Source organism: Octodon degus, unplaced genomic scaffold (assembly GCF_000260255.1).
Source record: "Octodon degus isolate 3935 unplaced genomic scaffold, OctDeg1.0 scaffold00245, whole genome shotgun sequence".
Lineage (NCBI taxonomy): Eukaryota > Metazoa > Chordata > Mammalia > Rodentia > Octodontidae > Octodon > Octodon degus.
The window spans coordinates 575,044-600,049 of record NW_004524821.1 but is presented as its reverse complement, the minus strand read 5'-3'; the positions used below and the strand labels follow the sequence as shown (position 1 = coordinate 600,049).

The following is a 25,006-nucleotide window of genomic DNA, read 5'->3' as shown; positions in this document are numbered from 1 at the left end:
AAAAAAAAAAAAAAAGAAAGAAAGAAAGAAAGAAAGAGAAAAAAAAGCAGAGGCAATGTAAATGTCCATGGACACAAGACTAACAAAAAACCTTGTTGTATATAGAACAAGGTATGTTGTGCCTGGGCTCAAGCTTGCTGTCTCCTGTAGCCTGCCAGAGTACTGGGATTACAGACATGCCACATGCCTGGCTTGACTTTTTTAGAAACCACCAAAACAACAGTATGATTCCATTGATTAAAAAAAGTCAAACTAATACAAAACAAAAACTATCATATAGAGAGATCTATTGTTCTTTTTAAAGACCAGAACGTGATTAATATATAGTATTTCCCGCTGTTATGGATGAGGAAGGGGTCACCACAGATCACAGAGCGGACTTCAAAAGTATTGGAAATGTCCTCTCCCTTAAACCAGGAGATAGGTTCAAAAGTTTGGCACATGTCCTTAGCAGCCTGCTGTGATATTTCTGTCTGGAATTAAGACAGAAAATCTGTAATCACAAGTGGCTGGGCTCGGGATGCAGCTCAGGGGTAGGGAGCTTGCCCAGCATGCACAAGGCTGTCCGCAGCACTGCAAATCAACGCTTCCTAGGCAGAATGTAAAGCAACAGCTCCGAGAAACCTGAGCTGGCCTCACATGGCAGATGGCCGACAGCCATGGCCATTGCCCTGAAGTATTCTGCATAGGCATTTCTCCCGGGCTGTGGAGGTTCAGAAAAGACCCTGATGCCAGAGCTTGGAAAAGAGGTAGAAATGGCTGCTCTAAGGAAAACGCTGCCTTGGGCCCGCAGAGATGAATACGCAGAATAAGCACTTCCCTGGCAAGTGCAAGGGCCTGAGTTCAATCCCCAGTTCTGCCAAAATTAAAAAAAAAAAAAAAGAAAGAAAGAAAGAAAAGAAAAGAAAAGAAAAAGACTGCCTTTAGCAGGTATGCGCTGAATGTGTGTGGTGATGGTGACACCAGAGCATTGTGAAGGGTTCCTTGTTGGGTCACAAGAACATTAGAAAACAACATATGACCGTACTGAAATCTATTCATTCAACAAATATTTGCTAAGCACCTACTATGTATTAGTCATAATTTTAAGCAATATAAGTGTTTATGAAAAATAAGTAAACACACTAAAGGGAGATATGTATAGCAAAACATGTGTTGATTACATTCCTGAACTAAAATTTATATTCTAAACTATAATAATCTCAAATTGATATGTCAGATTTTCAGTTCTACCAAGACATTAAAGAACCTATTATTGATGATAGGTGGTATGTTAATACATACTTGGGTTGTAAGAGATTTCCATTTTGTTGATTTTTTTTCACTTTATGTATTTGGTATATGATATAGCTCAGTGGCCTAAGCGCCTGCCTGGCAAGCGCAAGATCCTGAATTTGATTCCCAGTACTGCAAAAAATAAATGAAGGAGGCCTGCCAGTTAGCTCAGTTGTTTAAGTGCCTGCTCATGCAGATGCAGTCAGGCTCAGGATACCGTAGTTCGATCCCCAGCTCTACCTGCCTTACCAGACCCACCCTTAAGGCAGCGTGAACCAGCCAAAAAAGAAAAAAAAAAAAAAAAAATCTTCTCAACTTTAAAAATAAAATAAAATAAATTAAGTAAGAAAGTAGCTATACTTCTTACTTGGTCAGATTTGTGTATAAGCAGTGCTATATTTGACAGCTACATATGCTGTTTTTCTAACTCAAAAATAGGTCACACTCATCCTAAAATTTTGCTTGGAAATTTTTTTCATTCAAGATTTTGGACCTGCAGCAGAAATTAGAACACGCTCGTGACGTCTGTCTCACAGACACTTGTTCTTTGAGGAAGAAGCAACTAGAGGAAAAGGTCAATGAAGCTACAGAAAACGAAGTGAAGTTAAAGCAGCAGTATCAGGAAGAGCAGCAGAAGAGGTAGAAGGAGCAGAGAGCAGCAGGCTCGCTCCAGGCGGGCGTGTAGGGGGGAGCAGGGGGTCGGAGTGCGCGGGGGGCACTGCTGCTTTACTAAGTCAGTGTGCTTTCTGTCTCGTTCAAGGGAACTCACCTGCGTGACTTTTTTTTTTTTTTTTTTTTTTTTCCTCATAGTGGGGATGAAACTCGGGACCACGTTCTTACCAGGCAGGCACTTATGCTGCTGAGCTATCTCCCTGGCCCCTGTATGACTTCTTATCTTCAGCACTTAGCATAATGAAACTTTTTTTTTTTTTTTTTTTTTTTTTTTTTTTGACTCTGGCCCCAGCCTGTGGGATTCCTAGAGACTTTTTTCTTCTTGTTTTGGGGCATACCTGGTGCATAGGCAAATTGTCTTGAATGACTGGATTGTCTATAAAATACGGTATTCTGGGATTTGTTTTTCTAACTCTCTCATGTGATTGGCACAAATTCAAACAACAATGAGGTTGGCGCCTTGTATTTCTCCACTAATCTTTTGCAGAGTGTCTCCACTGGCTTTATAGCCATAGTTTTGTGGGTTTTGTTTTTGTTTTTTCAGCTCTGGGGATTGAACTCAGGCCCTTGCGCTTTCCAGGGAAGCGCTTTTTCTACTGAGCCATCTCCCTGGCCCCTTTGTGGGTTTTTTGTTGTTGTTGTTGTTGTTTTGCGTTTTTTTTTTTTTTTTGTTTGTTTGTTTGTTGAGACAGGGCCTCACTATGTAGTTCAGTGTGGTCTTAAAAGGTATTATGTAGCCCAGGCTGGCCTTAAGCGCTCAGCAGTACTCTGCCTCAGCCTCCCGAGTACCGGCATTAGAGTAGTGGCATTATAGGCATGTGGCACTACACCCAGCTTGGGCATTTTAATCAACAAACTGCTACTGCATAAGAGCTATCATTTATGGGTTTTTTTCTAAGATTATGGTTATAATTATGCTTCTCATTTAAAGCATCTGCTCAGGTACCTAGACTTCAGTGACCAAGGTCTTTTGCTTATTTGTAAGCAAGTCAGAGTGACTCACACACAACTCCCTACCTCGCACCCCTTAAAATCCTTCTGTAGCCCCCCATTACTATTAAGGGGAAGTCCAAGCTGGTCACCGTGACTGTGACGTGCTAATCTCTGATGGACTATGCCAAGCCTGCCTTTCTGACCTCTTTTCTTGTAACTCTCACCGCCAAACATTTTATTCTAGCCAGTGCACAGTAAGTGCCATGCACAGGCTATTCACCGGGCATCGTTCATCAGAGCAAAAGAAAGCAAGAATGGCGTATTAAGCAGCGGGCACCTGTGATCCCAGCTACTCAGGAGGCTGAGCCCAGAGGATCACTTGAACGTGGGCACTCTAGGCCAGTCTGGGAAACATAATGAGACTGTCTCAAAAACACAAATGGAAGACATTCCATAGCTGGTGTGATGTCCCTGAATATGTAAGTGTATTATGCTTCTCCAGAGAAATAGAACCAATAGAACATACTTAATTATAAGGGGATTTCAAGCACCGGCTCATACCAGCAGAGGCTGAGTGGTCCCACAGTGACCGTCTGCTGGCAGGAGAGCTGGGGGAGCAGGCCTGCCCCATCCAGTGAGCCAGCAGCCTCAGAACAAGAGGCACCAGGATGCAGCCCCAGGTTGAGGCTGAAGGCCTGAGACTCCCAGAGAGTGGCTGGTGCAAGCCCCGTGCAGAGGCCAAAAAACCTAGAGTTTGGTGCCAGGAGGGACAGCAGCAGGAGAAGATGTCCCACTCAAAAGAGCCACAGCTGCAAGAAGGCTAATGTCTGTGCTCTGCCTTCTTGTTCTTCTGGGCCCACCCGTTAAATGCTGCTGCCCACATCCAGGGCAGGTCCTCCGCACTCAGCTCAGACCCACAGGCCAGTCTTCTCTGCAGGCTCCTCAAGCCCCAGACACCTGCTTTCCCAAGTGTTTAGGCGTCCCTCAAGCTCATCAGGATGACAACCAGAAGGAACGTCACACTGTGGGACAGAATGCTGCACTGTTGCTTACAGTGGTAGTATATTATGAAACTCAATGGGTAAAACATTGATGAAAAATCCCAAGAATTCAGAGATGGCATACTTCTTAATACATGATACATGATTCTTGAGAAATTTAAAATATCTTGAAGTAAAAAAAAACGAAAATACAACCTATACTCACTCAAGAGGCTTAGACAGGAGGATCTCTGTGAGTTTGAGACCCACCTGGGTTACAAAGTGAGTTCAAGGCCATCCAGAGCTACATAGCAAGACCCTGTCTCAAAAAGACAGAAAGAAAACAAAACAGGGGGCTAAGGAGATAGCTCAGCAGACTAAGTACCTGCCTGGAAGGCACAAGAACTGGAGTTCGATCCCCAGTACTGCATGCCATGCTAGCCCAAGAATCCTGGCATAGTGGTGCACACCTGTAATCCCAGTGCTAGGGAGGCTAAAACAGGAGGATCACTATGAGTCTGAACTGCATAGCAAGACCCTGTATCCAATTTAAAAAAAAAGAAAGAAAGAAAGAAAAGAAACTATAACTTACAAAATTTGTAGAAATCTAAAATCAATAATTAAGCTTATACCTTAAGAACTAGAGAAAGATAAGAATTATAACTCTAGGGGCCAGGGAGATGGCTCAGTAGAATAAGCGCTTGCCTGGCAAGTGCAAGGGCCTGAGTTCAATCCCTAGTCCCACCAAAAAAAAAAAAAAAAAAAAAAAAAAGAATTATAACTCTAAAACAAACAAAAGAGAAAGAGAATGCTAATCAATGAGATTGAAAACAAAGAAAAAATTGATGAAACCTAAAGATGGTTCTTTGAAAAGACTAATAAAATTGGAACAATTCTAGCTAGCTTAACCAAAAATATAGAAATTACTAATATCAGAAATGAAAAGTCAGGATACGTACTGATCCCATGGAAATTAAAAGGATACAGGACAGTTCTGTTCCTACAAATCTAATAACCTGTATGAAATGGACCAATTCCTCAAAAGACATAAACTAATGAACAATCGTAATAAGTCTATTCAGTAGTCAGTATCTACTAAAGTAATTGAATCCTGCAGGGCATGGTAGCACACATCTGTAGCCCCGGGAGCCTGAGATGGAAGCGATCACTTACCTCACGAGTTCATTACCTATCCTGGAAACATGGCGATGACAAGACTCCCATCTCAAGAAAAACAAAGGAGGGGGGGCAGGGAGATGGCTCAGTGGAATAAGCACTTCCCTGGCAAGTGCAAGGGTCTGAGTTCAATCCACCGTTCTGAAAACAAAAACCTACCTGGCAGTGGAGATACCATTATCACGAAGGTAGCTTTCCTGGGGTGAGGCTTACCCACTACACCCCTGCGATTTCCCCAAATGTGGGAAACTCGACTGTATAATTTGTGGTAGTGGGGGACTGTGATTGTTGATGTTCTTCCCACCTTATTACCATCTTCACTTCTTCATTGTGCTATAGATAGGTAGACAGAGAGACAGATAGATAGATGCCAGGAATCCAACTCAGGACCTCCAGCTTGCCAGGCAGGATCTGTGCCACTGGGCTATACTATCCTGGCTTTGTCCTGTAGACTTTAAGCTCCAGAATATGACACAAAGATGACAGCCACGGCGACTATGAAATCAGTGCTTATAATTGCATTAGACCAAATCTTTATAGCAAATCTTTTACTAAGGCTGGGGATGTAGCTCAGTGACAGAGCACTTAGCCAGCATATGTGCAGCCCGGGTTTCAATTCCAGCACTGAGAAATGGAGGGAGAGAGTGAAGGGAGGAAGGAGTGAGGAAGGGAGGGGAGAGAGGAGGAAAGAAGGAAAAAGAGGAAAGGAAGAGGAAGAAGAAAAGAAGAGAAGGGAAGTATGGGGAGGAAGAGGAGGAGTAGGAAGAAAGAGAAGAGAGGCAGGGAAGGATGGATGGAAAGAAAGAGGAAAGAGAAAGAACTTTTGACTAGGTCAAAATTTGAAGGAACTTTGGCTGCTATGTAAAGGATGATTTGGGAAAATACTGCACCTTGTACTCATCTTTATTTATTTATTTATTTTTGGTATAGGGTCTACAGGGTCTCACTACATAGACTGGACTCTAGTGATCCACCTGTGTTCAGCCTCCCACGAGCTGGGATTACAGGCCTGCGCCACCATGCCCAGTCTCAACTGCCTCTCAGTATGCCCTGAGGGTGGGGCCAATCCTCATACCAGGGATGGACCCCGGCCCCTGCATCTGTCTTAGCAGGCGCTTCAATCCACTGAGCTGTTTGGCCGACCCTCATCTTTATTTTTTTTCCTCATTTTTATTTTTAATACTCTATATAATATATGAACTAATTTCTAACATTTATGAGTTGCTGTTTTAATTTTGACTTCCTACTTTTCAATTTCAGTTTCAACTTCCTGGGCTTATCTCTTAGTGCGGTTCCTTGATCAGAAACTAAAAATGGAGCAAAAAAGAAGGCAATAATAGCAGGGAATTGTTCAAATATACAGACAGTAAATTAAAAATGACAGAAGGAATATTCATATAGTAATGGTAGGAAGGGTAGAAAGTAAGCTACAGCAATCCTTAGAGAACTTATGTTTGTACCGAAAGACATAAGAACTAGAGTTAAAAATATGAGCCCATGTCTCAGATACAAATCTTCCCAATATTCTATTTGTTTCCCAGATACTAAAGTTAGAAGAAGCAAACTTATTTATCCCATGGTAGTATTTTACTGCCTTAGCATATAGGTAAGAATTTTGCTCACCAGTACTAATTCATCATTATCATCCCCCTATTCTTCAAGGTGAATCACCCGAGACTAGAGAACCTTGGTCTGAAATCCTCAGAAATCCTCTGAAGCTTTCCACAAACCAGTCTAATGAGACTCACCTTTAGGAACTGGACATGGTGGTGCACGCCTGTAGCCCAGCATTCAGGATCACCTCAAGTTGAGTCCAGCCTGAACTACAAAGCTAGACCCTGTCTCAAAAACAAAAGGGGAGGGTTTCCAGGACTGTAGCTCCTGCCTGGCAAATGCAAGGCCTGAGTTCAATTTTTAGTATCAAAAAAGAAAATAGTAAAAAGGAGAGACAGACAGACAGACACTCACTCTGAAGGAGTAAAGTGCTAATGGTGCTTTGTGGAAAAGGGATGACCTTCGTCACTGAATGGGCTCATTCATGGTTCAGTGATAGCAGTGTTGGTAACTGCCAGCCATAGTTTGAACCCACAAGTTCAAGGACTCAGTGCATAAAGCAGCGAGAAAGAATGAATATGGGATCCAGGATTCAAGCTCTACTTCCACCTTGTCCTAGCTGTTCTTTATCTCTGAAACAAGGAAAATTATTTCTCCTCATGGACCTGTTTTGACAGTGAGATAACTAAGATCAGAAGGTAACTAAGAACCTTCTGTCATAAAGGGGGTCCCCATGTTACTCCCTTTATGTTACAGACACATGCCCTGATTCCCCAAACTGAAAACAATCCCGTTTTTTTGCACACTGTGAAGATGCATGGTGTAACTGTGCATTAACTGTCCTCAGGAAACTCCTTGATCAGGACATAAATGAACTACAAAGGCAAGTGAGAACCTTACAGGAGAAAGAGAGTCAACTGGAAATGACCAGTTCTCAGCAACAAGAGGCCTTACTTAAGCAACTGGAAGACGAGAAAAGAAAATGTGATGAGGTAAGGAAGTAAACAGGCGCAGCCCCAGATTTCCTGCTCACACAGGTCTGAGAACCAGTGACTCCCCACTGGGCGCCCAGCACTTGACTCATTCAGCTCAGTCATGGTTGTGCCAGGAAGGCTCCATCTGCTGCAGGTGTGTCAAATGCCAGGGAGGGAAGTGGCTTCTCTCTAGCCTTCTAGGTTCTTTGGCAGGGCTACAAATGAAATCGACATAAGACAGATTAACTTCAATTATGTGCACACGCAAAGACATAAGAAAAAATATAAGGGCCGGGGAGAATAAGCACTTGCCTGGCAAGCGCAAGGGCCTGAGTTCAATCCCGGGTTCCACCAAAAAAAAAAAAGAAAAAGAAAAGAAATTTATATGGCATCCTGAGCTACAGAAAGGAAAGGGGGCTTTGGGGCCCTGGGGTGAGACGGGACAAATTAAGGGAGTAGGGGAGTATCTTTATGCAAATGGAAGGCTCTCAGGTAATAGAAGTGCCTGAAGCAGCCTTTTTCCTAACACAGATAATTTTTACAAGTCTAGATTTCTTGTGTAGATGTAAATGTCTTCTACAACAAGACAGCTTTTCAGAGCTACTCCTATTTCTGCAGTCTATTAGATTAATAGGAAGTATATTCAAGTATTACAAAGAAGTAGATTTTGGGTGGCAGATTCCTGTTTCCTGTGGGCATGACTGGGGAGATAGCTCAGTAGAATAAGCACTTGCTTGGCAAGCGCAAAGGGTCTGAGTTCAATCCCTGATTCCACCCAAAAAAAAAAAAGATTTCCTGTGGGCATGTGTTGGGGTGCTATGATCTGAACCCCAACACGAGCAGGGATTTAACATAGGGGGAAGGGTCCTCACAGTGAGGTTGGAAAGAACAGCAGAAAGAACAAAAGATCAGAAGGAACTGCTGTGGACTTTCAATAAATCAAGTTCAGAAGTCCCAGGGAAGCCACTTCAGGAGGCACCAATGTGAGGGCCTTGCAGGAGTCTCCCTGACCCCCTGTGATGTCTCATCAGCTCTCTTCCCACTCACCTACCTGCTCATGCTAAAGGAGTAAGACGCAATGAAAACTGGCTTTTCTCCCCATGCGCACACCGTACCTGGCCCCCTCCAGCTCTTGGGTTCTTGCTTGAGGGCAATGAAGCAGCACACAGCGAGCAGCGTGGAGTGGACAAAGGTGTGTTTATTCTAAAGAATAGAAGAAAAAGCTCTCTGCTTGTCAGAGTGGACACCATCGATGTTTAAATCCGTTGGCTTTTTCTACAGTTTTTGGTTATAAGTGAGTGTGAGAGAAGGTGGGGAAGCCCCTGGGTGCTGGTAGGCCTCTGGTGTCCAGAAGGCAGGCTGCTTTGTTTGCATCTTACTTTCTCCAGGGCTTCTCCCATTTGCTTAGGGACCTCTTTTTTGTTCCTTGCATTTCATTAGTTAATTATTTGGGCCCTCTGGTATTTTAACTCACTTAAGCCCCTACTTTTAGTTTACTTCAGGTTAACTATTCAGGACTTGTGTCCTATATGCCCAGCTTTTTTCTGTCTCCTGGATTTCACACCATTCACAAGACTTCTGACTCTCAGTGTATGGTTTATACACAGACATACACAGACACACACACACACATACACACACACACCAAGCAGCTCTTCAATTCTGTGTTCCCCCATAGGTGTACAAAAGTATAATTCAATTTGACATATATTCTTTTTTTAATGTATTTGGTATGGGGTCTCACTACGCAGCTTGGACTCACAGTGATCCTCCTGTTTTCAGCCTCCCCAGAGCTAGGATTACATGGGTGCACCACCACACCCAGTCTCCTTGGCTCAGCACGCCTGGGGCCTGGCTGGCATGGCAGCTGATGCTGGGCATTGAAGCCCAGTCCCTTCTCTTGCCTAAGCAGGCACTTAGTCCACTGAGCTATCTTGCTGGCCCTTGACATATATTCTTGGAATTAGCGTCTGATTCTGTTAGTTAAGGGCTCCATGCCACATGGCTCCATGCCACTTGAGATACCAATTGCAAGTCCAGTTTTACCTGTTTCTGTCTATTAGCTTTAAATCTGGGGCTTCTACAACCCACTATCAGGTTTGATCATTTGTTAGAATGGCTCACGAGACTCAGGAAGACAGCTGACTTACTAAGTCATTCACGTATTATAAGAGGACACAACTGAAGAGCAGCCAGATGGAGGAGATGCAGAGGACAAGGAAAGTGGGAAGAACCGGGGAGCGCCCCTGCCCTTTGGGCACCACCCGCCCTGCACCTCCACGTCTCACAAGTCGGAAGCTCTCAGACCCTGTTCTTCCGGGGCTTTAGGAAAGCTTCTGGCTTAGTGTCTGCATTAAAGCAGCTTAGAGGTCATCACCATTCTACCCTAGCCACCAGTTAAAAGCTCAACAAAGTGAAAAATATCAACAACTATTCCCCATCCATGAGAGAAATGATGTCACAGGGCAACTGCTGCCCTGAAACTGTAGATACTGTAGACAAACCCAGAGAACCGCAGCATACCAGAGTGAAAGCTCCATGAGAAATGGTTCCTGTGTAGGGCAACTGCTATGGCTTGTGTCTAGGTGGCCCCCAAAGCCTCATGCCGTCATGGAGTTCGTGATTGATTCATGATCCAGTGCTGGGATATGGGTGTGAGTGCCCTGGGACAGATGCTCTGCGTTACAATGTAAGGAGGGGAGAGAGACTAGCTAGCTGCCCAAGCTGCTGCCACTCCTTTGCTCTCTGCTCTTTGCTCCCACTCTGCCATGTGCCAGGCTGCCATGGCGCCAGCGGGGTATGGACTGAACCCTCCAGTAACTGTGAGCTAAATAAACCTTTCCTTACTTCATTTTGAGTGTCAGGTATTTATTCCAGCAAAGAGTAAAGAGTAACTGAGAGCAACCTGAAGTGTTCATTGGTGAATTATTTGAGGCTTGGTGTGGATAAGTTTAAGAGATAAAACTTCTAAGGGAACCAGTTATCAGGGGCCCTCATACCTCTGTGAATTTTGCCTCCTGGAGCTCAGCAGGTTCTTACTAGTGAATATCTGTAAACTAAACCCAGGGCCTTCCAACTGCACTACATCCTCAGTCTTTTTTTTTTTTTTTTTTTTAGACAATGTCTTGCTAAATTGCCGATGCTGGGCTTAAACCTATGATCCTCCTGCCCTCAGTTTCCCAGAGTGCTGAAATGCAGGCTTTTGTCACCACATCCAGCTCATCCTGAACTTCTCAACAAGGTCTGCCCTCATAGGGAGCTATTTAGCAGGAGCCTAACCTGGTGAAGCTTTGTTTAGGCCTCATTGACTTAGGAGAAGGGAAACACCCAACTCCTGCTAACTCTGTCCCACATAAAGGAGGGGGGAAGAAAAATCTGTGAAACTCACAGTCCAGAAGTACAAGCTCAGTAAAAGACTATAGGGCCGGGGAGATGGCTCAGTGGAATAGGCGCTTCTCTGGCAAGCACAAGGACCTGAGTTCAATCCCCGGTTCCACAAAAAAAAAAAAAAGAGAGAGAGAGTAAAAGACTGTAACCTAATCATAGGACTACAGAATGTTATCCATACACACACACACACACACACACACACACCCCTACCTTACCAGCACCTTACTAAAGAGCAGACATCACTGTAGACCCTACAAACGCTGAAATACTATAAACAGCTATGTATCCACAAATATGATAGCCTGGATGGAATGGACCAACTCCTCAGTCCTCATGTGGCACATGGATGGAAAGGCACCGTCCGCCAGATTCACATACAAAGAAATAGACAGGGCCTTCTGTAGTTCTGTAATCTAACCAACTAGAGCCAGTTGAGAAATTGAATCCTTAATTAATAACCATAAAACAAAAAGCATCAGGACCAGATGGTTTTCTTGGTAAATTCTACTAAACTAACTCGCTTGCTTGCTTCCTATCGCTTTCTTTCTTCCTCTCTTCCTTCCTTTCTTCCTTCCTTCTGTTGTTTTTGGAGGACCGGTGACTGTGCCCAAAGCCTTTGCACTGTGCTGCTTCCCCAACCCTTTTCTTATTTTCTGAGACAAAGTCTCACTAAGTTGCTAAATTGCCCAGGCTCAGCACAAATTTGTAGTCCTCCTGCCTCAGCCTCCCAGTGTGCCAGGATTACAGGCATGCACCACCATGCCTAGCTCTACCAAACACTTAAGAAACAAATTATGCCAGTTCTTTATGCCCTTTAATAAAACAAAAAAGAGGTTATACTTCCTAACTTATTCTGTGAGGCCAGAATTACCTTAATACCAAAATCAGACATTATAAGAATACTGCAGATTACTATCTCTTATGAATATAGACATAAAAATCCTCAATAAACTGGGCATGGTAACACATGCCTGTAATCTCAGCACTGGGGTGGCTGAAGCAGAAAGAACACAAATTCAAGACTGTCCTGGGCTGTGTCAGGTTTTCAAGGGTAACCTATATAGCAAGACCCTGTCTCCAAAAGGAAACAAACTGGGGCCGGGGCAATGGCTCAGTGGAATAAGCGCTTCCCTGGCAAGCACAAGGGCCTGAGTTCAATCCTTGGTTCTACCAAAAAAAACAAAAAAACAAAACAAAAAAAAACAAAACAAAAAAACAGGAAACAAAATCCTCCCCAAAATATTAACAAATTGAATCTAAAATGTATATTTAAAAAAGTATTTACTAAGTTGTTCAACATTTGGAAATCAATTATATAATCTATCACATCCACAGGCTATCAGTAGATACTACCTTAGTTTGTATTTTATAAAAAATACCTAAGACTGGGCAGTTTGTAAAGAATAGATATTTACTTGATACAGTTCTGCAGTCCAGAGTCCACAGAGAAGCACCAGCAGGACTGGTGTTGGCGGAAGGCTGCTCTCAGCTTCTAGGATGGTGCCTTCTTGCTGCATCCTCCACGGCGGCATGGGAACCGTGTCCTCATGTGGCACACGTAGCAGAAAGGCACACAGGCTCACCCTTGAGCCTCAAGGCCTTTTCTGAGGTGCTAATCCCCCTCATCCGGGCAGAGCCCTCCAGATCCAATCACTTCTCCAAGGCTACACTTCTTAATACTGTTACATTGGGATAGCAACAACATGAATGTTTTTTTCTTTCTTTCTTTTTCTTTTTCTTTTTTTGTCTTTTTTTTAGTCAGGGTTCAGCTGTCCTCAAACTCACTTTGTAGCCTAGGCAGGCCTTCAACACACAGTGGGATTACAGGTGTGTGTCACCACGCCCAGCTGCAATATGAATTTTTGAGGAAACCATTATTCAAACCATAGCAGCTACATAAAAGAATTTTATAGGCTCCAGTATCATTTCATGGAAAAAAAAAAAAACAAAACACCTCAATAATGCAGGGCTGCAGAGGCACTTCTACTTATGTCCTCAGGCATTGCAGATTAAAACAATAATGCACTACCACTACACACCTACTTGAATGGCCAAGTTCAGAACATGGATATCAGCAAATCCTGGCAGAGATATGGCATAATAGGAACTCTCCTTGCTGATGGTAATGCAAAAGGGTATAGACACATTAGCAGGCAGACTGGTGTTTTCTTATAACCAAACATATTCTTACCATATGCTCCAATGATTGTGCTCCTTGCTATTAACAAAGGAATTGAAAACATGTCTGCCCAAAACCCTGCACATGGATGTTCATACCAGCTTTATTCACAGCTGCTAAAGACATAGAACCAATTGTGATGGTTGATTAGTGGTGTCAATTTGAGTAAAAAACACCCAACTGAGCTGACTAGCATAGTTTGGGGTGTGGAAGACCCAGCACTGGGAGGATTATCACCAGAGTGCTGTAACAGGGAAATGCAGAAAGGAAAGGGGGAAATGGAGAAGGAAGGAGTGCTTGTTGCCTTTAGAGGCGCTATGGTCTTCACTTTCACCTGGGATGTCAACTCCCGACTTCCAGAGCAGACCCTTCAGCCTCCTAATACGGACTCGCATGGACACTACATGGAACTCTAGGCCTTTGACTGGATCCTTGAGGTCCTCAGGGGACAGACTGACCCTTTGTACCCTTCCACACCAGCTCTGGATGGCCATCATAAGCCAACCTGTAAATTCTTATATATTTGTGTATCTTGTATTATATCTATTTCTCTAATAAATACTGACTGATCCTCCAACCAAGATGTCGTGCTTTGGCCACCACTAAAAACTTTCATGGCCTGTAATTCCAGCACTCAGGAGGGTGAGACAGAGGATCACTGCGAGTCTGAAGTCAGCCTGTGCCACAAAGTGAGTTCAAGACCAGCCTGAACTGCACATTGAAACCCTGACTCAAAAACAAACAAAAATCTTGCATGAAGCTGGGCATGGTGGCACACACCTGTAATCCTAGTACTTGGCAGGCTGAGGCAGGAGAATCACCGTGAGTGTGAGGGCAGCCTGGCATACATAGTGAATTCAAGGCCAGCCTGAACTGCGTAACAAGATGCTGATTAAAAAAAAAAAAAAAAGCGAGCAAGTGAGAAACTTACATGAACTAGTAAATGTGGCGTATGTTGATTCAGAATCTAAAAAGGCAACTTCAAGCACTTGATCCTTTCACCATGAATAGTGTTCAGTCTTCAGGTCAGAAAGCAGTTGTGAATAATGTGCCATTCCAGATCATCTACTCAGACCATGCATTCAAGAATTGGGACACGGGGAAGATGAGATAGCTCAACAGACTAACATGCCTAGTTAGGCAAGCTTAAGCAAATCCAGGGTCCATGGTTCGATCCCTGGCACCACATGCTGGGCCAGCCCCACCCCCAGGTTGGGCTGAGCAGGCCAGAAGTAGGGCATAATGGCACATGCCTGTAATCTCAGCGCTGGGGAGGCTGAAAGCAAGAGGATCACTGTGAGTCTGAGCTGCATAGTGAGACCCTGCAACAACCAAATGCCTACCTGGCAAGCACAAGGTCCTGAGTTCGATCCCCAGTACTGCATGCCATGCTAGCCTGGAACCCCAGCCCTAAAACTGAACCTGGTGGTACACACCTGTAATCCCAGCATTAAGGGGGGCTGAGACAGGAGGATCACTGTGAGTCTGAAGGGCATAGTGAGATCCTGTATCAAAAAAATAAAAATTTAAATAATAAAATAAGGCCAGCCAGATAGCTCAGCAGATTAAAGTGCCTGCTTAGGCAAATGCATGGACCAGGGTTCGATCCCTGGCCTGCCGTGCAAGCCCCACCCCCGGGGTGCACTGAGACACCCATTGAGGCTGGGCGTGGTAGCGCGTGCCTGTAATCCCAGCTCTTTGGGAGGCTGAATACAGAAGAATCACTACGAGTCCAATCTATGTAATGAGACACTGTAGACCATGAAGGCCTTTAGCAAAATACAAAAAATAAAAGTTGGGACTTTTTTTTTTTTTTTTTTTTTTTTTTTGAGAAACCAGGGATTGAACTCAGGATCTTGCCCTTGTCAGGGAAGTGCTAATTCCACTGAGCCATCTCCCTGGCCCAAAAATTGGGACATTAATCATCAGAAAGATTCACAAACTCACTGTAAAATGTACACAAAGCCACTAAAGCCACTGTGACTTTAAACTTTATTTTCCTAGACCCCCACTCTAAATTGTGAAGCTTGACATTTGGAGTTCAACGGTGTCACCCTTAAGTCAGGGCATCCCTCATGCGTCCTTTCCCTTTCTCCAGTGTCCTGTCATCCTGTAAAAGGTCATGGATCTCTCTGTAGAAGCTCAAGAGAGGGGCTGGGGAGATGGCTTAGTAGAATAAGTGCTTGCCTGGCAAGTGCAAGGGCCTGAGTTCAATCCCCAGTTCCGCCAAAGGGAAAAAAAAAAAAAAAAGAAAGCTTAAGAGAAAATCACATATTTGTAGCGGTATCACAGGGCTTTTTCCTGAAGAAGACGTGGCACTCCCATCAGTCTATGAACTGGCTCAAATCGAGGGACTGAGCCTGAAGAGGCCTTCACTCCCCAGCTGTGTCATTTACATGTGGCTGCTAACCAGAACCAAGGGGATTTACTTACTTACAAATATAATCCATTTAAGATTTAAATCCCATCTAATTAACTACCTCTAGATTGCTATGAGTGAAATCATTTGATTATGTCCCTAGCTCTGTTGCCTTAAGCAGTAAAAGGCCCACTATGTACCTGGAATTTAAGCACTACCACCTGACCTCTGACCCTGTACTATACTCCATCCAGTTCAAATCAGAGCCATTTCATTTTGGCACCACCTGCCGTCCTCATCAGCAGGTTACGTTCCAAAGCATTTCAAGGAATCTGGTGCTCCCTTACCAATACTTGGGGGTACCTGGTATATTCCGGACCTCTGTGGTTTTGATATGGATGAGCAGGTCGCTTGTGATCAGTCTGCTCTATTTTCTGTGTTTCAACGCCTTTAATTTCTGCCTCTCCCTTAAACATCTTTTCAGGGAGCTTCTGGGGATCACATCCAGCACCTGTGTTTGGTAACCTCCAAGCCACATACTCAGCCATACAAGTGGTATCTTCAGGCATTCAGATATAATCAGAGCCCTCTGGAAGACCGAGGCAGGAGGATCACAAGCTCAAATCTAGCCTGAACTACTTAGTGACTTAGGGAGACCCTGTCTCAAAAATTTAAAAAAGGGTTGGGGATATAGCCTTGACTGAAGGCCCAAGATTCAATCCCCAGTACCACCAAAACACCACCAAAACTGTGGCATCTTTCATGATTTGTTTTGTTTTGAAAGAGGGTCTCACTATACATAGTCCAGGCTGGCTTTGAACTTGCTGTGTACCTCAGGCTGCCCTCAAACTCATGATCCTCCTGCCTTAACCTCCTAGAAGCTGGGATTACAGGTATGTGCCACCATACCCGGCAAAGCATGGCATCTTACTGTCATTTTATATAGGTTGTTGTTGGGTCCTAGTTTCAACCAGCAAATGACCCAAGTCATTCTTAGATGTTTCATCCTTAAATTTAGTTTAACACATTAAATCGCGAGTGCCAGTAAGTGCATTTCTGTCAGTAAATTTGGCCCATTCAAATGTTATTTCCTTCCTCACTAGTATAATTTCTGGCAAACTTAAATTGGCACAATCTTACCCGCCTTTTAATATGGCAGGCCCTAGGTCAGTCCCTGTATTCAGTAACCCCCAATGTGTGCTGGGACTCAACTCTAGTTGTGCAGGGCTCGAGGCTATCAGAGGTGGTAGTGATAATGGAGGAGGGTCTTAGAAGCAATAGGCATCTTCTTCCAGGCAGCTGCCTCACATGAAAGTAATACAGCGTCCTCAGGCCAGGTGGCTCGTGGTCTTAGAAGAGGAAGGGCCCTTGTGCTGGCAGGAGAAGCCCACCGAATCGTCAGGTCCTTTTCAATGTCTCCATTCTCAGTTCTTAGGTTTCTATACAGTCCCCAAATCATGTTTCTCACATAAGAGTTCTGGCAAGGACATGAAATCAATTTGCGCTGTAAGTCTGCAACCCATTAAATGAAATTGCGGTTACTCTGGTCTTCTGGCTAAAAGACAGATTACTGTAAGACGCTCAGAGAAGCTCTCTGCTTCTTTACTATGCCTCGCTCCAGTAATTAAATCCCCTAATTGGACATTTTCTCCTTGCAAGCTCATTAATATGGTCAGAGGTAACTAACACTCCAGCATCCTTACAGTTCTCAGTTCCGTTCTAACGTTCTTTATAAGCACCACGTGGGCTTGCCCCAGGTTTCTAGTAGAAATAACAAGATCATGTTGCACACTGAGCGTCTCTAATCTAAAAACTCTGAAATCTGAAACCTTTTAAACTAGGCGTGAGAGCATGCTCACAATCCCAGGCACTCAGGGGCTAAGGGAAGAGGCTCACTGGAGCCCAAGAGCTTGAGACCAGCCTGCATGACATACTGAAGCCCCAATAGCTGTCTGTCTGTCCATGAAAATTCTGAATGATCACATGGCATTGCAGGTGAAAAATTCCAGATGTGACCTTATATGATAGCTCACAAAGTACAGGTGCACTAAAAACATCGCGTAAAATTATTTTCAGGTCATGTAAATAAGATATTTATGAAACATAAGTTCTTAAAAAATAAATAATTGTTTTGTTTAGACCTCATCCTCAAGATTTCTCATCATGTACATGCAAATATTCCAAAATTCAAAAAGCCAAACTTTTATTATTTATTTATTTATTCATTTTTTAATGTATTTGTTACAGGGTCTATAGGGTCTCACTACGTAGATCGGACTTGTAGTGATTCTCCTGTTTTCAGCTTCCCAAGCGCTGGATTACAGGCGCTGGCCACCATGCCCAGTCTCAATCACTATCTCAGCATGCCCCGGGGGTTGGGGGGGTAGGACCTGCACAGCATGCCGGGGAGCCACTGCGCTCTGCCTGAGCAGGTGCTTTAGTCTGCTGAGCTATCAGGCTGGCCCTTAAAAAAAAAAAAGAAAAAAGAAAAAAAAGAAAAAGAAAAAGAAACAACTTTTAAATCCAAAACAATTCCAGACTCAAATTTTGGTATGAGATATTTGACTTGAACCTTCAAATCCGACCATGTCAAGGGGGCACATCCGTAATCCTCATGCTTAGTCAGCTGAAGCAGCAGGACCACACTTTGGAGTCCCACCCAAACAATTTAGCAAGACGTCTCAAAATAAAACATGGAGTTAGGTGTGGTGGTGCACACCTGTGATCCCAGCACTGAGGAGGCTGGGGCAGGAGGATCCTTGAGTTCACAGTGACCTCAAGGCCAGCCTGAACTGCACAGTGATGCTCTGTCTCAAAAACCAGGGGGCCTGCCAGTTAGCTCAGTTGTTTAAGCACCTACTCATGCAAATGAAGTCAGGCACAGGATAGCGAGGTTTGATCCCCAGCTTTACCTGCCTTACCAGACTCACTCTTAGGGCAGACTGAGCCAGCCAAAAAAATTCCTTCTGGGCCGGCCAATAGTCCAGCAGATTAAGGCGCCTATAAACAGGCACAGGGGCTGGGGGGTTCAATCTCCAGGCCTGCCATGCTGGTTCTGGGGCTCTCTGAGAGGGCAACTGAGACTAGGCGTGGTGGCACATGCCTGTAATCCCAGCTCTTGGGAGGCTGCAAACAGGCAGATCACTACGAGTCTGATCTAGTAGTGAGACCCTGAACACCCTGTAGACCCTTCCCTAAAATAAAAAATAAAAAACCAAAGATTGGGAATATAGCTTAGTGCAAATGTGAAAGAATGAGAGGGAGGGAGGGAAGAAAGGAAAGAGAGAAGAGAAAATATCTAACAAGGTCAGATTTTCAACTTTGAGTGTCTATAAATGCTGTAGCTATTTCTAGAACAAAACACTTTATCAGCCAAGGTTAGGTCAAGAGAATAGCTTTTCCCTGTTCTGCCAAAAAAAGGAGGAGGAGGAGGAGGAAGAAAGAGGAAGCAGGAGGAAGAAAGAGGAAAAAAGAAGAAAGAAGGAAGAAGGAAGAAGGAAGAAGGAGGAGGAGGAGGTGGAGGAGGAGGAGAAGGAGGAGGAGAAGGAGAAGATGATGATGAAGAAAATAGCTTTTATTTCATATACTTGTGGAAAAACACCATCTTTTCCCCCTCACCTCATGTCACACTAGTCTTCCATGATCTCAGTAAGTGCGGGAAGCCAGAAAGCTGGGAGGCTAAGGCAGGAGGATCCAAAGTTCAAACAGATCCTGGTCAGCTTAGCAATTTAATATTTAATGAGACCCTTTCACAAAATAAGAAGTGAAAACAGAGCTGGGGATGTAGTTCATTGTGAAGGCTCTAGATTCAATAACCAGAACCACAAAAAGAGAAAAAAAAAAAAAAAAGGGTTATTGGCTTCTCCCTGCTGGCGGGCAGGCAGGTGACGCTGCAGCAGTGAACACCAGCTGAATGTCATCTGTCAGGCTATGGGGACAGCCCTAGTCATCAGGGCAAAGGCTTCATCCCCAGGAGAAAGTCCAGGTCTGTGGAACTTTTCTGACAAATCAGCCATCAACTCAGATTCCCATAGCCATCTCCTCAGTTTCCGTGATGTGCTGCAGTGGCTCGCAGGCCTCAGGGGAGAGCTCCTCTTGCTTACTGCTTATTAAAAGGTTATTCAAAGAGTGTGCCCCAGGGACTGGGAGAGGAGACCCCTGGGGCAAGGTCTGGACAGGCCCTGAGGGCCAGAGCTTCTGCCCCAGCAAGGTCCTGTCAGATCTTTGGCTTCTCCACCCCAGTCTTTCCTCCAAGTCCTGGGGCTGAACCCTCTGGTATGAGGAAGTCTTAGGAGCCTTAGCAGACCCCGGCAGGTCAATTTCTTTGTGACAGCAGGTCAGAGTTCCTATAGCCTACCTTGGGGAGCCAGTTATAGGGCAGGAACTGGAAGATTTTTTTTTTTTAAAGTACAGGGTCTATCCTGTCTCACTACACAGATAGGATTCATAGTGATTCTCCTGTTTCCAGCCTCCCAAGTGCTGGGATTACAGGCCCACGCCACCACGTCCAGTCTCAGTCCACATCTCAGCGTGCACTGGGGTCGGGACTGGCACAGCTGGATGTGGATCAAAGGTCGGTCGCTGTGGAAGATCTTCAACATGGAGAATTAGATGTTTACAAAATTATTGGCAAGGCTGGGGGAGCAAAACTCAAAGAAAGCAGCTGCTGGCAGGGGCTTAGGGAGATTGCTCAGAAGTCTAAGGCCTGCTTAGCAAGCGCAAGGTCCAGGGTTCAAGCCCAGTAACAGCCATGCTGGCCCCACCTGGGGTGTACCTTACCAGCCAAGCCTGGCGGCCACCAAAACCAAACACAAATCTGTAATCCCAGGACTGAGGAGGCTGAGACAGTGAGACAGGAGGATCACTACAGTCTGAACTACATATGAGACCCTGTACCAAATTTAAAAAGAAAAGCAGCTCTGGCTTTTAGAAACTCTGGAAGTGCAGGAATTACAGATCCTGATCCGCTACTCTGATCTCAGAAGCTGGTGGAGCTGTGAACATTTTCAGCAGAAAGCCTTTGCCAATTTACATTCCTTCAACAGCAGGTCTTTCCCAACCAGACTATTATCTCTCTCTCTCTCTCTCTCTCTCTCTCTCTCTCTCTCATCTCCCCAGCACATCAAGAGCAACCAGGCTCTGTCAGAGAAGCTGTGTGAACTGCTGCAAGAAAAGGAAGCTCTGTGGAAAGAGCACGGGCGATACCTGGAGCAGCTTGACAGGCACGTGAGGTAAGCGCGAGGCAAGCCAGCAACTGGGGTGGGGGGGCTGACCCCGACTGCGGGCGGGGCGGGCGCAGCACGAGGCTCCCTGCAGTCACCTCTTCATGCCTAGGAGGTCTTACTGTTTCCAGAGCCTTCCCCCCCCCCACAACCGGGGATTGTACTCAGGCCCTTGCCCTTGCCAGGGAAGCGCTTATTCTACTGAGCCATCTTCCTGTTTCCAGAGCTTTTCCTGGAGATATGGGGCCCAGGGCCTTCCCAGAATTGGAAAGAAGGGAATTACCACTTGTTGAACTCCGTCAGTATCTTATTTTGAACCCTCTCGTTTGCGGCCCTGTCCTCCACATGCTGCTCAGTAGGAATCACCTTTTTCCATCTCAACACTTCAGCTCAGGATGTTTGGACTCGCATCACCTCCTTTCTTGACAACCCAGGCTGTGCTGGGGGAGGGGCTTGTTCTTTGTAGCCCTGTAGCCCTTTGTCCATGCCTTTCTGTACTTACAGCTTGTTGTCATCCTGTTCAAAGAATGAGGTCCAACCAGCAGGGTGGTGCACACCTATAATCCCAGCACTGGGGAGGCTGAGGCAGGAGGATCACTGGGCGTTTGAGGCCAGCCTGGGCTGCAAAGTGAGCTTAGGCCAGCTTGAACTGCATAGTGAAGCTGTCTCAAAAACAAAACAAAACAAAACAAAGAATGTGGTTCGCTAGCTGTCTCCTTAGCTGTAAGCTGTGCAAGGGCATGTGGAGTCTATTACAGACCCTGGGAGACAGTAGACACTCGAATAAAGTTTATATCCCTAGCTGGCCTGATGGCATACACTGGTCATCCCAGCTACAGTACTTGGGAGGCTGAGGCAGGCAGGAATGTTGCTTCAATTCAGGACCTTAAGACCAGTCTAGGCAGTATGGTGAGAACCACATCTCTTTAAAAAACAGAGAGGGAAGGCTGGGGATGTTGCTTAGGGCTAGACTGCTTGCCTAGCATGGGCAAGCCCCTGCCACCCACCCCCACCCCCACAAATGCCCCCACCCTTCCTGTACTTCCTACTGTTTTCGTATGGCTCGCCATTCTACCAGATTCCTTTCTGTCTCCTCTTCTGAAATATGCGGAGCAGAGTAGCTCAGAGAATGGACTTCGGAGCCACACACTGCCTGGTTACAAATCCTGGCTCCATTAGAAATGAGCTGTAAGGCAGCCAAATAGCTCATCAGGTTAAAGCACATGCAAGCAGGCTCAGGGGCCAAGGGTTCTATTCCTGGGCCTGCTACACCAAGCCTGCCCCCGGGGGTGCACTGAGATCGCAATTGAGACTGGGCATTGGTGGTGGGTGCCTGTAATCCCAGCTCTTGGGAGGCTGTAAACAGGCAAATCACAATGAGTCTGATCTAGTCGTGAGACCCTGAACACCCTGTAGACCCTTTCCTAAAATACAAATAAATAAATAAAATGAAATAAAATGGACAAAATAGCAGTATTGATGCCACAAATTGATTATGAGATTTAAGTGAGTGAAGGCCAGGGAACTGGCTCAGTGACATAAGTGCCCTCCCAGCAAGCACAAGGTCCTGAGTTCAATCCCTGGTGCTGGGGGAAAAAAAGGATTAAATGAGTGAATATATACAGTGCAGGCCTAGTGTCTGACACATAGTGTGTGCATTTATTTATTTATTTTAGTTGGGCTTTCTCCAGGACTCACTGCTCTGTAGTCTTCTGCTCCTTCCATGGGTTGAAATTTCTTATTTTCTTATGCTGTTATTCGTCTACTATGTTGACAGCATTGATGATTTTCACTTACTACTTTATAGCAAAGAGCTCTGACAGAGCCACTAGTGATCACTGTCATACTTTAATCATTGTATTAGTCAGCTTTCCGTCGCTGGGACAAAATGTGTGTGATGTGTACAACTGAAAGGGGAAAAGGCTGACTTAGACTCATTTTTTTTTAATTTTATTTATTTGTGTGTGTGTGTGTGTGTGTGTGTGTGTGGCCAGCTCAGCCCACCAGGGGGCGGGCTGGCTGGCATGTGGTGCTGGGGGATTGAACCGCGGTCCCTGTGCTTTGCTAAGCTTGTTCTGAGTAGGTGCTTTAGACCACTGAGCCATCTCACCAGCCCCCGGACTTAGACTCATGACGCCACAAGTGTCAGTCCATGGTGCGCTGGCTGAAATGCTTCAGAAACATCAGGCAGGAAGCATGGCAGAGGAAACTGCACACCTCACCATGGCTAGCTGCTGAGAGCAGGAAGGGGCCAGACAGGTGCAGCCCCGAGGCAGCGCCCTAACTGGATCCAGCCTCCCAACAGGCCCCTGCAGCTGTGAATGCATCAGTGGATTGATGCGCCCATGAGGTTAGAGCCCTCATGATCCAGAGCCACACCTCTGAACACGTGAGACTTCTGGGGCATTTTAGACTTAAACCATAACAATGAGTATAGTATTGAGAAATATAAGAACCCTGATAAAGGAGTGCATATGGTTCCGATCATGCATCTAAAACTCTAAGGCAGAATTCAGCCCCCTGACAAGCTATGCAGTATTCTTTCCACACTTTTATCTTGCGGTTAAGAGAATGAAGTTTTAGATGTATAGAACATAATAATGTCACCAGCCTCGCCAAATGGACTGATAATGAGGGTCACTGATACATGCTATATATGATGTATATTATATAATATTACAGATATAAATATGTATAATGTGAAATAGTTATAATGTCAGGTAAATATTGTTCAAAGGTAAAACGACATTTGGTCATTAGGTAGTTAATTGTTTTTTCATTAAACAACCTTGAATAGAGAAAACATTAAATGAACTTGCAATTTTTTTAAATTTTTTATTTTTTTGTCTTTTTGAGACAGGATTTCAAACTTGCAACAATCCTCCTGCCTCAGCCTTTGAGTACTGGGATTACAGGCATGTACCACCACACCCAGCAGAGATTTTCTTAAGACAGGATATCACTATGTACTTAAGGCTAGCCTTGAATTCATTATGTACCCCAGGTCGGCCTTGAACTTGCTATCTTCCTCTTGGCCTTCCAAGTACTGAAATTACAGGCATGTGCCACGATACCTGGCTTAATTTGCAAATTTTTAAGTTGAAAAAAAATAATTTATGAAAAGTTTATGGTTTGGATACCTAAGGGAAATATCTAACCCATTAAATTGGCAGATGTTATTTCTGCTTTCTTTTTCTTAACTGAAACACCTCAAAGACAGCAAAATAAAACCAAATTTTATTTTATGTTTTAATCTATTTAGTACAAGGTCTATAGGGTCTCACTATGTAGATCCGACTTCTAGTGATCATCCTGTTTACAGCCTCCCAAGCGCTGGGATTACAGGTGCGCGCCACCACACCCAGTCTCAATTGCTGTCTCAGCATGCTCAGAGTATGGGGCTGGCACGCACACCAGAGATCGAACTCCTGGCCCCTGGCCCCTACCTCTGCCTAAGCAGACACTTTAATCTGCTGAGCTATTTGGCCAGCCCATAAAATCAAAATTTAAAAAATAATTATTATTCAGAACCCCTATGTTCACTCCTATTCTTCCCAATAATTTTATGATTTACTATTATAGCTTAGATAAATGATATATATTGTTTTCTCTTAATATCTGCCTGGCTTATCTGGCAAATATTTGAATGGAAAAATAATTTTCCCAGAGCCTCTCCTAAGTTCACCCTATTCTTCCCAATAATTTTATTATTATAACTTAGGCAAATTTTATATATTTTCTCTTAATATTTCAAAGGGCATTGTTGTAACTCAAAAATCAGATGACAATGAAGCAAGTCCAAAAGTTAAAGAAGCGCTTTATTTTAGCTGGTACCCAGCGGCAGACACCCCGGCAAGATGCTGAGGTGCGCGCCCAGGAGGGGAGAGACAAGGGTTTTTAAGGCTGAAAACCGCAAAGGGGAGGTCTTATGATTTGAGTGCAAGGGAATGCAGCACAGGAGTCAGCGTCCACTTTTGGGAAAATAGATTACATACAATTTTTAGGAACAAATAATTACAATTTATGGTTCGGTGTTGATCACAGGACATATTGTGTGGAGTACTCTGGGGTAGAAATAGTTCAGATCTCAACCTCTGACACACTGTGGTTTAGAACAAAGGAATGGTTTGAACATTAGCAAACTGTGTTCAGAGCCATCAAGATGGAGTTTAAGTTGTCAGCTTATACCAAACAATTTTCATTATTAAAGTTACAGTGGACATGTACAGAAATGTATAATACAATGCCCATTCTGGTTACAAAATGGAGTGGGTATTTAAGCCAATAAACCA

General features: G+C 44.5%; 1 protein-coding gene and 1 pseudogene across 5 annotated transcripts in view; both read left to right on the top strand.

Annotated features, from left to right (window-relative positions):
- Positions 1–25,006, top strand: part of Ccdc30 (coiled-coil domain containing 30) — a 128,630-nt gene that overhangs the window by 75,530 nt on the left and 28,094 nt on the right. For all 5 annotated transcript variants that reach the window (XM_023706221.1, XM_023706220.1, XM_023706223.1 and 2 more), the window contains 3 exons: positions 1,760–1,914; positions 7,438–7,582; positions 20,611–20,723. In XM_023706221.1, the coding sequence (XP_023561989.1) occupies positions 1,760–1,914; positions 7,438–7,582; positions 20,611–20,723 (413 nt within the window). The remainder of the gene's footprint in view (positions 1–1,759; positions 1,915–7,437; positions 7,583–20,610; positions 20,724–25,006) is intronic.
- On the top strand, positions 5,188–5,337 carry LOC111813951 (annotated as a pseudogene).